The 14,451-nt window shown below is 39.4% G+C and overlaps 1 protein-coding gene across 2 annotated transcripts in view; it reads right to left on the bottom strand.

Annotated features, from left to right (window-relative positions):
• Pard3b (par-3 family cell polarity regulator beta) overlaps positions 1-14,451 on the bottom strand; it is a 986,773-nt gene that overhangs the window by 88,561 nt on the left and 883,761 nt on the right. For both annotated transcript variants that reach the window (XM_077803361.1, XM_077803362.1), the window contains one exon: positions 11,314-11,449. In XM_077803361.1, the coding sequence (XP_077659487.1) occupies positions 11,314-11,449 (136 nt within the window). The remainder of the gene's footprint in view (positions 1-11,313; positions 11,450-14,451) is intronic.

Below are 14,451 nucleotides of genomic sequence, written 5' to 3'. Positions count from 1 at the left end.
TTCTTTCTTTCTTTTTTTAAAATTTTTTGACATATTATGGAAAAATAATGTGTCTCTGAACTTTCCTTTCTTTCTGCTTTTTGCTATTTGGGTTTGGGTTGGAGCCAGAGATGGCTAACTTATTTGATTACAGCATTAAAAAAAAAAGATTTCATTTAGACTTTTAAAGAGAACTGATGAAACAACATCAAACTTGGGTTTGGGTTCAATACAAGTGAGTTCAAAAACAAATTAAGAGTGATAATTAAAGAGTAGTTCACCAGAGAAAGAAAACCGTTTTTATAGTGCTTATACATGAACACTCAAGAATACAGTAATACATGAGATTCCTTTTCTTTCAAGTGTCTTATTAAAGCAGTATCTAAATAGCTGCCAAAAGGAGGCTTCTTTTCCTCTTCACTGGGAGATAGCACAGATTTGAAAATGAGCTTTGCTAATGACTGTGTGACCATGGAGCAAGGTCTTGGAACCTTATTCTTCTCATCCCTAAAGCCAGATTAAAGATACCTGCCTCACAGAGCTGCTGTATGGAGTGAACACAAGATGCTGTTGTTGTTATTGTTATTATTATTATTATTATTACTATTATTATTGTGTGTGTGTGTGTGTGTGTGTGTGTGTGTGTGTGTGGTGCTGGGGATTGAACCCAGGGTCTTGTGCATGTGAGGCAGGCACTCTACCAAATAAGCTATATCCCCAGCCCCATTATTATTGATAATCTGTGGTAAAATTTATTGAGTAAATGATTTGTATATATTCTCTGTGTTTACCACCCTATCTTTTTATTTTCAACCTTTAACTGGATCCTGGTTATTTCTTTGCTTTAGGGTTTTTGTAGAGCTGGAAGCAGAAGCTGACTGAAGTCAACTTTCTTCTGATCTTTGATTTTAACATAAGCTCATTAGGTATGCCCCCAGGGTCAAGGATGAAAGGAGTGGACTTTGGAAGGAGAAGGATGTGTGTGTGGGAGAGAGGGAAATAGATATTGACCTTTGGACCAATGGAATTTGTCAAAAGTACCTAACAACTAAGCAGTCATCACCTGAAGTGACCATGGGCATGTCAGTGGTAAGCAGAGTAAGGGGCACTGGAAGGTCTCCCACAATAGAGTGTGTGCTGTACAATGTCCTGGGACTCTGAAATAACCAGAGGTTACGGAGGTCCAATGAGGACAAGACAGAATGGTTGTTCAGCCAACTGTTTTAGAATTAAAATTACTTCTAAACATCTCAGTGTGCCACCATTTAAAAGCATTTGCTGAATACTTCCTACATGTCAGACATCATTCCAAGTGGCTTACATGGAATCATATATATGTCAACATACTCATATGACAGAATACTGTTTTTCCACTTTTAAAGGTGACAGGGAGATATGTAAACTGCCCAAATTTATCCCTGGTAATAGTTGGTGTGGTCTGAATGTGAACTTGGGAAGTCTTACTTTCAAGAGACTGTGATCTCATACAATATCAAAAATGCTTTCCATACATGCTAAATTCTAAATACACAGTTCATGACATCTGTATCTTAGAAAAAGAGGATAAGAGAACAGGAGTACTTTAGGGTAGGTGTCTTCAGGGCAGATTTTTCTGGAAAGGCTGATAAGGAGTCATGATTCCAAGTTAGCTGCTGCAACTGGTGCCTTGACCACAGAGGACAGATCCAGAAACAAGAGGCTTCTTTGGAGGAAGCAAGGAAGCAGTTTACTGGAGAAATCGGTTCCATCCTCAGGATCAGGTCATTGCTCACTGGGAAGGGGGTCACCCAGGTAGATCTGGGGAAGGTTGGGCTCTGTGCATAAAAAGGGAAGAGCTGAAGGAAACAGTCTGGTGGAGCCACCAGGCATCAGAAATAGACCTAACCATTCAGTTCTAGAAGCAGATTCTATTAGCCCTCTTGATCCCTTCTCCTAGACTTTCCCTACAACCTTTACAGATCAAATTATTTGTCCCTCAAAGTATTGCTTAGAGGAACTGTGTTGAGAGAACAATAACTTTGTTGGGAGATGGGATAGAGAGGTAACTTTAGACACCAGAACACTTACAGGGAAAGAGTGGACTCAAGTAGGGTGCCATGATGGGATATAGGGGTGATTCAGGGTCAGGGAACCTGGGGAGAAACACTGAAAGATTGGCAGATCAGAAGAGCCCAGAGAACATCTCAGAGATGTGTGCAGGAAAGAGGGAAGAAGGGAATGTCCCCCTCCCTGGCTCAGATGGCTTCCTATTCCTGCTCTGAGGTTACTGTTCTGTGATTAGCACAAGGTTATTGGATTTTAGTGGACTTTGTAGGCTGGTTTGGGACCCTAACAACCAAGATTGTTTTTTCCTATGGGAAAATCCACTCCTAGTTCTAAATCGCCAACTTCTAAATGGGTTTCTGGAACACAGTTTATCTCTATGTTGGGGATTGCCTGTAAACATGTTACCTCCTTTCAAAATGATTTACACTATGTTTAAAAGTTACAGATTTACTCACATGTTGTATATTTCAGCTCTTCTCCCCTATAGCTTATATGTCAGCATATTCCTGTGAAAGCCACATTGAAATATAAAAGGGCTAAAGCCACTACCAACAATAAAATCTTTGATTAATTTTGTGTAGTTCTTTCTTCACTTTTTCAGCCCTTCCTGAAATGTAGGTGAGCAAATGCCACCTCTTCAAGTGGCATTTGATGTTTTACCAGTACCAAGTTCAATAAAACTTTGGGCCTTTCTAACACCTTCCTAATTCATAGACACAGTGGGTTTTCCTCTCTTTTTGCTTCAGCCTTGGTACTGTTTTCATTCCGCAGGTCTGCTGATTTAGGAACCCTGGGAAACACTGATCTATTGGTGGAGTCAACTACTGGGAGCGTTAGGGAGGAACTGTTCATGGAGCTCCAGAGAGTTCATCCATTGAGAAGGGGGTGGTTACTGTGTAGAAGGAACTGCTATAGTTTGGATCTTGAGCATCCTACAAAGTCCCATGCGTTAATGGCTTGGTTTCCAGGATGGAATAGTGATAAATGTGGTCTATTGAGAGGTCCTTCAGTGGTTGGAGATGTGCTCCTAAAATGTGATGTAGGACCTTGGCCACTTCCTCGTCTCTTTTGCTTCCTGAGCTGTTTTGTTCCTTGTCGTGATGTGCTGCTTTACCACAGGCCCAAAACAATGCAGCTAAATGACCATAGATTGGAACCTCCAAAGCTGCAAACTAAAATAGAGCTTTTCTGTTTGCTAAATGGAGTTAAGTATCTCAGGTATTCTGTTTCAGTGGTAGAAAGTGGACATAGGAGACAAACTACAGCTGTCTCTGCATACATATAGTTAATAGCTCTGTTATGGTTTGACCTTCAATGTCCCCTGAAGAGCTCATGTGTTGGGCAACACAGGGATGCTCAGAGGTGAAGATTTTGAGATCTGAAATTCTCATCAGTGCATTTGTCTATTTGATGGGCTAATAATTTAAATAGACTACTGGGTGGTAACTAGGCAGGTGGGGTATGATTGGAGGAAGCTGATCACTGGGAGTGGGGCCTGGGCTATATCTGTCCCTGGGCCTTTTCTCTCTCTCTCTCTCTCTCTCTCTCTCTCTCTCTCTCTCTCTTTCACAGCAGCCATGAGCTGAACAGCTTTCCTCCACCATTTTTCCATGATGTTCTGTCTCACCTCAGGCCCAGAGCAATGAAGTTGGTTGACCATAGACTGAGACTTCTGAAACCATGAGCCCCAAATAATCTTTTTCTTCTCTAATGTGTTTTTATCTGGTATTTTGGTCACAGTGATGAGAAACTGACTAACACAAGCTCCAATTCTGCAACCACTCCTGCACCTTCAAGCTTTTAAGAACATAGATTTGTTACAAAACAACAATCCATGATGGTATAGATAGAGCAATTCTGCCTAAAGAAAGGGAGTATCTTTGGTCCTTTTAAAGAATTCTATTGCTTCTCATTGCATGAATTCCTAGATCTGAGGTGAACAGAAATGCCACTTGTGTATATAATTAAAAAGACAGTGGTCTGGTAATTTCTCATGAACAACTCTGTGAAATCATGTGGGATTCCTGGGATAGCTCAAAGATACTGGATCAGCAGACAAAAATAAAATTTATTTCTCCTTTTATGTAGCAAATAATGGCAAAAGAATGGCAAACCTGAGATTGATAATAATTTGTTATTTCTAATTATAAACAGGCAAATACATGAATAAAGAAGTCTTTTCTTTCTCTTTTCCTTAAAAAAAATAAGATAACATACTTTATATTCAAAATTGCAGGAGATAACTCCTAATGGTGCCCTATATCCATTCTTCTTTTTCCTGTTAATAACACTTTGAATTCCCTCTGTGACTACATCTTAGTCTACACTTGTATATGGAGTTTGGGTGAATGTGGCTCTACTTTCTGGTTCTAGCAATGGCCTTGTGCCCTCGTTCGAGCTTTGTTCTAATACTGGATCTTTCTGCCTATGAGGGTTGGTTCAGCATCTGTAACCTCAGCTGAGCCAATCCATCCACTGAACATCTCACTGAACATCAGGTCTAGGACTGGTCCTGGAATTACTGAGACTATTTCTTTCCATTGGGTTGTTGAGTTGGAGCTGCTGATAGCCATCTTGCCCCAATATGTGGAGCTCCTTCGCCTACAGAGAGAATTGCAAAGCTCAGAGATGGAGAAAAGAGAATCCCAGTGGCTCTCTGGAGGAGCCAGATCTAGCTTTGCTTCAAATTAGATATGTATATGGACTTGTTTTACATGAGCCAACAACATTTCTCTTTTTGCCAGTTTGAATTAACTTTCTGTTCTTCACAATGTAAGAGCCATTTGACATCAGAATTGTTCATCTGTGAACTCAGTTTTTATGAGACACCTTACATAAGCAAACTAGAAAAATGTACATACTCTCAATTCTGGTATTGGACCAATGAGAGCAGGAATTCACTATCTTATCTCCTCATGTTTAGGAAATAACTTTTGAATAGTTTTTGTACTTGCTTGGCTATTGTGCATCCACCTTAAATCTCTTTCTTAAGATGGTTGGCATGATCTCAGCATCGTGTTCTCCTTTCTCTCCAAGTGCAGAATTCACCCGATTTATCTTTCATCATGCAGATCAGCTGCCAAGCACGTTCCTTCAAGTTGGCTCCTGGGCCATCTTCATAATAGGATGAACAAATCTTTCAAACTGTTTTCATTTGTTCACTCAGCCGTCTCTTTATTCCAACCATGATGCACCTGATCCCAGCCCATTTGCCAGAAAGACGCAGTAGTACCATGTTTTTTTTTTTTTTTTTTTTTTTTTTACAACAGTGGAAACTAGCATATCATTCTAGTCTAAGATGCTCTAACGGCCACTTTTTCATATATAAACAAGCTTGTTCTCTCTTCTCATTCAAAGAGCTAAAGGCCTCTTTTATAGATAAACATTCTTCTAATTTAGAAAAACAAAGCTGAAAAGGGGGAAGAGAATAATGTAGTTTTTGAAAAAGACAATAATACAGATAATAATATTTTTAGAACACCTCAGAGTCATCCCATTTCCAAAATTACTTACAGGATATCCATGCTGCTATTAAATAAACAGATAATCTTTATCTGCTGAAAAAAAAAAAAAAGCAGCCGGTTGGCAGAGGACTGTGATAGTCTTAACAAGTTTTACAGAAAATAAAATACCAGCAGATTACAGGTATCATGTTTTCTTTTGGCAAATATTAACACTTCACAGCTAGCTTATCTTGCTTACTTAATTGGCCCTGGGAAAGCTCACCGGGCCATTTCATGTTCGGTCACTGAAATTCTCTCAAATTGTTTTTTACGGCTATTCAGAACCCGGATGTGAAAACAGCTATAAAACAGACCCACAGCAAAGATATTTCAGGTCTCAGATCCATATTTACAAACCTTACAATCTGTGTGGCATTCATTTATTTTAAAAGAAATGAAGTGAATAAATTAGTTTTTTTTTAAAAAAAAAAAAAAGGAAAAAGAATAAAATATGTTGGACTAAGGCAAATCCCAAATTGTCACTATAGCTTTCCTTGTACCTTGCCTCCACAGACCTGGCCTCAAGCAGAAACAACTGCTCTCTCTGATATGGGAAGTAATGCTTCTGTACGCTGTGGCATTTGTCATGTATGTTATTGTTGTATGTTGCTTTAATTTAGACGTCTATATTTCTGGCTAAATTGGAAGTTCTTCCAAAGTAGAGATATATAAGCCAATAAACTTGAATGAGAGAGAGAGAAGAGGAAAAAATGAAAAGAAGAAAGAAATGGAGAGAGATCTTAGGTTCCAGCCACTGAGCAGGGGTAATTTAAATTACAGACAAGACAAGGAGGGAAAGTCTAGGAAGTCCAGGCAAGGCCAAAGAAAGAACCCTACCTAGTCTAAGAAAGAATGTGCTTCTTTTAAAAAACTAGTCATAGGTCCCACCAGCAATGTATGAGTGGGCCTTTTCCCCCACATCCTCGCTAACACTTATTGTTGTTTGTATTCTTGATAGCTGCCACTCTGACTGGAGTGAGATGAAATCTTAGAGTAGTTTTGAGTTGCATTTCTCTAATTGCTAGAGATGTTGAACATTTTTTCATGTATTTGTTGACTGCTTGTATATCTTCTTCTGAGAAGTGTCTGTTCAGTTCCTTGGCCCATTTATTGATTGGGTTATTTGTTTATTGGGTGTTAAGACTTTTGAGTTCTTTATATATTCTAGAGATTAGTGCTGTATCTGACGTGTGTGTGGTAAGAATTTGTTCCCAATTAGTAGGCTCTCTGTTCACCTCACTGATTGTTTCTTTTGCTGAGAAGAAGCTTTTTAGTTTGAATCCATCCTACTTATTGATTCTTGATATTAATCCTTGTGCTATAGGAGTCTTATTAAGGAAGTTGGGGCGTAATCTGATATCATAGAGATTACAGCCTACTTTTCTTCTAATAGACACAGTGTCTCTGGTTTAATTCCTAGGTCCTTGATCCACTTTGAGTTGAGTTTTGTGCATGGTGAGAGATAGGGGTTTAATTTCATTTTGTTGCATATGGATTTCCGATTTTCCCAACACGATTTGTTGAAGAGGCTATCTTTTCTTCAATTACATTTTTGGCACCTTTGTCAAATATAAAGACAACTGTAATTATGTGGGTTAGTCTCTGTGTCCTCTATTCTGTACCATTGATCTAAAAGTCTATTTTGGTGCCAATACCATGCTGTTTTTGTAGCTATTGCTCTGTAGTATAGTTTAAGGTCTGGTATAGTGATGCCACTTGCTTCACTCATTTTGCTAAGGATTACTTTAGCTATTCTGGATCTCTTATTTTTCCAGATGAATTTCATGACTGCTTTTTCTATTTCTATGAGGAATGTGATTGGGATTTTGACTCGAATTACATTAAATCTGTATAGTGCTTTTGGTAATATGGTCATTTTGACAATATTAATTCTGCCTATCCAAGAACAAGGGAGATCTTTCCATCTTCTAAGGTCTTCTTTATTCTTTAGCATTCTGTAGTTTTTGTTGTAGAAATTTTCACCTCTCTTGTTAAGTTGATTCCCAAGTACTTTATTTTTTTTGGTGTAGCCAATATGGAAAGCTGTATGGAGAATCCTTGGAAAACTGGTAATGGAACCACCATTTGACCCAGCTATCCCATTCCTTGATCTATACCCAAAGGACTTAAAAACAGCATACTACACGGACACAGCCACATCAATGTTTATAGCGGCACAATTCACAATAGCTAAATTGTGGAACCAACCTAGATGCCCTTCAATAGATGAATGGATAAAGCAAATGTCACACACACACACACACACACACACACACACACATATTTAAAATGGAATATTATTTAGCATTAAAAGAGAATAAAATCATGACATTTGCGGGTAAATGGATGGAGCTGGAGAATATAATGCTAAGTGAAATTAGCCAATCCAAAAAACCAAATGCTGTATGATTTCTCTGATTTAAGAATGCTGATTCATAATATGTTTCTGGGGGGGGCAGGGAGATGGGAGGATTAAATGAACTCTAGGTAGGGCAAAGGGGAAAAGGGGAGGGTGGGGAGGGGAGGAGGCCTAGGGGTAGGAAAAATGGTGGAATGCAATGGTCATCATTACCCTAAGTATATGTATGAAGACACGAAGGATGTGACTCTACTTTGTGCACAAGCAGAGATGTGAAAAATTGTGCTCTGAATGTGTAATATGAATTGCAATGCATTCTGTTGTCATATATAACAAATTTAAATTTAAAAAAAATTTAAAAAGAAATATATATTAAGACTGAAAACAAATAATCATAGGTCCTAAAATAAGCTTTTAAGTAATAGGTTTCATCATTTTGCCTTCAAAGACTTTTATGAGCATACTTTAATTTTTATATGGCTTATTTTTTAACTAGTTTAAGAGTACAGTTGACTGACAATAGCTGTGGGTTCTGCATCGTTGGATTCAACCAACCATTGATTGAGAATATTCTAAAAATACATCTGTGTGAACCCATACAGACTTTTCCTTCTCATTATTCTCTAAATAGCACAGTACAACAGTTTACATAGCACTCACATTGTATTAGCTATTATAATCTAGAGATGATTTTAAGTACATAGGAGGACATTTACAGGTTGCATGCAAATACTATAACTGTTTTATATGAGGAATTTGAGTATCTCAGATTTTGGTATGTGTAGGGTTCCTCAACCAATTCCCTTGAGGATAACAAGGGAGAACCATAGTTGTCAGGTAACTTACCTTGCTACTTTCCTTCTAGACAGCTCAGAAGTTCCCTCAGAAAAGTATGGGAAACATTCACCAAGCCTCTAGAGACACTAGACTGGGGAGTTCTAAGTTCATCAGAGTTTTTCTGATTAATGACGGTGGAGATAGTTTTGTTACAAACTTGGACTACTTTGGTGTCTTACTGAAGTGATAAAAATCAAGGTCCAAATTTTATAATTCGGGGCAGAATCCTTGTTGGCAATACAGAGAAGTACCTGGAGGCCTCTCTTAGGGTCTATCCCTCCCCTTCACGGGCTGTTGATTTTAACAAGTACCCCTGTGATGCTGGGGACTGGATGCATCCAGAAAGTACAGTCTCATGAAAGCTGCTTTGTTGGATCTGGCTGACGGGAGTGAAATGTTAACTTTCTAAACTTGCTTTCCTAGATCTTTCCAAAAGAGCAAAACAATGCTGTAATTTCTCAGGGCTGTGCTAGACAAAAGATACTAGTGTTTTTCCTTGGCAAGGGGAGGAGAGAGGAAAGAATGCTGAGATGCTAATCCCAGGTTTGGAGCATCTCAGGAGATCCCAAAGAACACTTGTCTTTTATGACAGAGCCTTTCCCAAGCATCCCTTTGGGAAGCCTCAGCCCCTGCTTGTCTGGGAAGCATAAACTCACTCACTTTTGGCAAAGCTCAACACACCGGAGCATGGGAAACACAGATTAAAACGGAGATGCTTCTTACTCTCCAGATTGTCTGCTTCTACATTTGCTTGGCATAAAAATAGAATCACTGAAAAAACGGAACACCCGAGGGAAAGTGGTTCCGCTCACTCTAGTGAGGGCCAGAGGAAACCCCGTCAGTCTCGTGAAGGTTAAGCATCTTCATCCTTTCAGCTCAAATTAAAGAAATCATATAAAATAAGTTTAAAACCCTCAGGACTGCGTAATCTAAAGTTACTTGTCTTGTTTTGCTCTGAGGGGTTTTCTGTGGTTCTGTGGTGGAGCACTCCCTGATGCACTGGACAGATGCTGCTTTGGTCAGAGTGGAAAAAACTTTCCTTTGTGGCTGCTTTGCCTGGCTGAAGGAGCGCAGCCTCACCTACCAAGGGGCTCACATCTCTTGTCAAGGGCAGTTCACCCATGTCCATCCAGTTTGAAATACAGTGATCGTCATCTAATCTGTTTCTGTGGAACTCTTTCTCTTCTGCTACTGGGAGTTCTAAGAGACAAGTTGACCCATCGCTACGGATGTCATTATGTTCAATTGTAACATCTGGAATAAAACCAATAAATCGCTGTTTGTTCTGATCTATAGTCTGGGGATGCCTTTCTCTAAAGAGGCTGGCACCTCTTTGCTTGGGATTGGGGGTCCTCATCCTATACTTCTGGTGAGTGTTTTTAAGCTCCATCCATGAGGAGGAATCTCCTGGGCTGAGGGGTCTCTGTGGTGGTGGATCCTGAAACCACCATTCAAACCACAAGCCACACCTGATGTGCTACACCACAGATGTGAAAACCAGCGGGGGGATCAGCTCTGTCACTGGACTCCACTCTCCCCACCCTGATCTTAGGAGCACAAATATCAGTATGCAATTCAGGAGAGGAAACTTTAATAGATTTGCTTTTCAAAGAATCTGGTGTCTTTAGTGGGCACCAGGGATGACAGACTTCCTTACTTGGCTCTCAAAACGTCACTAAAAACTGTAGTAGAAGGCAGTAAGCATCAAAGAGGGTGTGTGAGAATGAATCACAACAAGGACATGACTACGACCATGTTCAGCTCACCTCCAATAATGTTAGGAACATTATTGGAGCTGACATTTATTGAGCACCGGCTCTGTGTCAGGTACCGCTCTAAGTATCTGACAGGTACATGTAATCCAACTCTAAGGACCCTCCTCTGGGCATTTTTGTGGGTGCTCAAGAGTTAAGTGTATTTGGTAGGCATAGACTTACCTTCTTGAAAAAGACAAGAAAATGAATTGTGCTACCTTGAGAAAATCTGGAGAGTATCTCTTCAGTGGTCGCAATATCCTTTTCTGTTCCCTGAATGTTGAAGGATTTGGTGAAACGAATCCTCTAATACAAAAAACTGCCCTTATCTCAAAACGAAACACTCCTAGTATACAGGTAAGATCAGTGGAATGTGAATTGCTCAGATCCAATCTGCAAACAATTGATATCTCCGACAATAACATTTCTGAAATTTACTTCTAATAACCATTTTTCAAAAGAGAGATGGCTTCTGTAGCAAAGTCTACTAATGCTGGCCCAGATGCCTGAGGTCAAAGAGAATTAGGGTAAGTTGAGGCTCATTGGATGGTGACAGAGATCCCCTGTCCTCTTTAAAGTGCCCTCCCCAAACCAGTGAGTATACCACAGGAAGTAGTATGAGAGCAACAAGAATCAGCACATACATTAGCGAGGTTTGATTCATGTAAACAGCTTCAGTGGGAGAAGATGGCTGTTTTGGATCATGTTCATGTCTATAAAGCTCAAGAAAACTGAATGCAATCTGCTATGCACTGAGCATTCTTGACCACTTTCTGCTTTATATTGTTTTGGTAAAGAGAAATAAATGCATGCTTGGAGTCAGGCATGGGCTTACCCAGTGAAGGTCATAATCAGATGGCCTCGCTCTTCCTTCTTCGTCTTCATATAGTGGGAAGCCTTCCCTCCGAGCCTGATAATACTCCTTCCGCAGCTTCTGGATTCGGTCAGTGCTCCCACCCATGGGACGGCCACTATAGCACAAAGACAAACAGAGTCACACAGTCACATCATCCTTGAAAGTCACTTTTTGTTCTTCTTATCAAAGGGGACGGCATCCAAATTGGAAAGATTGGATAATGTAATTCAAATATGCTAGGAGAATGGTGAAATAAGTAATATAAATGAACACAAAATGGCTCTTGCATGCATACCTTTAGCTCCAAGGGTCAAAATATCTGACTTGGCATTAATAAATGCCTTTGGAATGAGAAGGTAAGACAAAGTCTTGACCTTTCAGAGCAATTAAAGAAACTCAACCCTTTCTTCTTATAATCATACACACAGAATTTGGCTAAATTTCAACATGGGTATCTCATTTTCTCAAATAAGCACTGTCTATTTGGGACAAAGTTCTGGTTGTGTGACCTGAAGGCTGGATATCATGTGGGGCTGGCATGCGCCACTGTTCATTTCAATAGATGTGGGAATTTTGGGAATGGGGGTGGTTGATGGTGGGATACACGTCAATAGATGAATACAGTCAGGGCACAGGTAAAGAAAGTAAAAGCCATGCCAAAAAATTAAAAGAAAGGATAGTGGGGTTGGGTGACAGCTGAATGGCACCTATCCAAGGTTCTCCTCTTTACCTTAGCCACTATTTCCTCCCAGGACTCACCGCTGTCCAGTACCACATCTACCTGCCCCTCCATATCCTCCCATCCACACATCAAATGATACATGTTCTCTTCCCTGTCTCATTTAGAAAGCAAATTAGAATAAAAGTGAGTAATGGCACTGGTGATTTAGTGTAGAGATATTTAGAATTTATACTAACAAATGACAAAAGTACGACTGGCAAATCTGGGTACTTTAACTCAATTGCAAAAGACACGCCTGTTTCACAGGCAGGTGAGGATCACTGCTCCAGCTGGGGAAGAACCAGGGTAAGAAGATCAGAGGAAGCTTGCGCAGGGCCCAGTGTGAGGAGCCTTACATGCCAGAAAGGTCCCTGAATATTATAGTAGAGTTTTAAATTTAAATGAGGCCTCTGAAAAAAAATAAGATCTCTAAAAGCACTAGAAAGTAGTCATCTATTTTGTTGAAGTATTTTAAAATTCTGCATACAAAATTCTTTTAAATATTTATTTTTTAGTTGTAGTTGGACACAATACCTTTATTTTATTTATTTACATGTGGTGCTGAGGATGGAACCCAGGGCCTCACACGTGCCAGGCAGGCGCTCTACCGCTGAGCCACAACCCCAGCCCAGGATACAAATTTTAAAAAGGGAAATGGGAGTAACAGGTTTTGGAGGGAAAGCATTTTTTGGAGCTAGATGGTAAATTGAGGGAGGCATGACCATGCTCTCTGGTGCAGGCTTGGGGCTCTTCTGTGCTCCATAGATACTCTTCAGCCCATGTTTTGATTAAGAAACAACAAACCCTTAGGAATCACACCCTTTTTATTTTCTTCAATATGTATTCTAAACTTCTCGAAATAGTTCTAATTTTCTTTCTTTATTACACCTTTCTTAAATAAAAGTTTTCTTTGTGCAGTTGAAATAGATAACAATAGACACAAGAAGGCCTGCTTAGCTTCTCCCAAGCACAGGTAGGCAGGAAAGGTAGTGCCATCTATTCTGAACTGCTTCCTTTGCTCCGGAGTAACATGAGATGACTGTGGTGGCTGGATCCCATGCACAAGCTCCTGCCAGTTACAGGAACGCACAAGCTGCGTTCAAACTCACCAGATGAGTTCAATCAACGCGGTGCAAACATCGCATACATAATCTATTAGTTTACCCTGAAGAAACTGAAGCACTGAATTCAAGTAGAATGAAGTCATCAGTAATAAAGAAAAAAAGAGAGAAAATGATAAGGCTGTGTTCAAAAAGAAAACACCAAACACCACAATTTTCCTCCATTTGTGGTGGTGGGGAAATCATACAAGGACTGTAAACTATTCTTCCATACGCCTATAAATACGTTAATTTAAAAATATGGGTTTGATCAGCTTGCTGTTCTCATGTAAGGGAATGAGGGAAGAATATAAAATCAGCTGTTCAGGATTTGAAAAGTCCCCTGATGGTTGACAGGAACATGACTGTTTACCCAGAAGAGAAATCTCGCTGCAGTGAAAAGACAGGACAAAGTCTTGGAGCTTCTTAGAGCAAAACATGCTGCAGATTTTTCCTAGTGTGACTATTGGAATATGGAATGCTGTGCAAATGTCTTATGATAATGTGAGACTACACCTCAAGATCACCTCTTCTTTTTACCTTTCAAACACATGCTACCTTTAGTAACTATATCAGATTTTTTTTCTTAAGGAGGCATTTTATACACTAAAATTTGGAATGCCAAATTCTGATCTCACTTTTCAGTTCTTTTCAATGGATGAAACACATAAAAGTCTACCAAAAAATTAATAAAAATTACATATACCATTATTTATAGTCAAAGTCATTAATTGATTTCATTTTGTGTTGAAGATGTAGAAATTTAGCCATTTTTTGATGCAGGATATAAAAATGCCTTGAGATAATAGCAGTAATCATCATAATAGTTCACAATTTATAGAACACTTATATAGCAAATATATTGATACAAACTTTTACTTACTCATTTTTTTGCCCAGAGAAGACATCACTGATCAATTACAGATTCTTTCCCAATAATCCTAGACTTTGTCTCAGAATCCTTCTTAACCCAGAACTTCAGAGAACCACTACAAACTACAGGAACTGGTACTTGGGGTGAATTTATTTTCAGTGCCTGTGTAATAGGTGCCATAATATCTCAAAGTCTCCAAAGAATATTGAATGATAGCTTTTATTGTTCTGCTGAATGAAGATGGAGGATATGAGGCTCATGCCTAAAAGACAATTATCAAGGTTGGTCTGACTTCAAAGTCTCTTCTTTCCAGGATACCTTACTACCATATAAGCTGCTTCTCTTCCTCCATCTTATTTATATCTTAGAGACGGGATCCTTTAGCAACAAATGGAACCAGCATGCATACCAAAGTTAGCCTA

This window comes from Urocitellus parryii, chromosome 1 (genome assembly GCF_045843805.1).
Source record: "Urocitellus parryii isolate mUroPar1 chromosome 1, mUroPar1.hap1, whole genome shotgun sequence".
Lineage (NCBI taxonomy): Eukaryota > Metazoa > Chordata > Mammalia > Rodentia > Sciuridae > Urocitellus > Urocitellus parryii.
The sequence above is the reverse complement of the archived record's forward strand: the minus strand, read 5'-3'. Positions and strand labels throughout refer to the sequence as shown.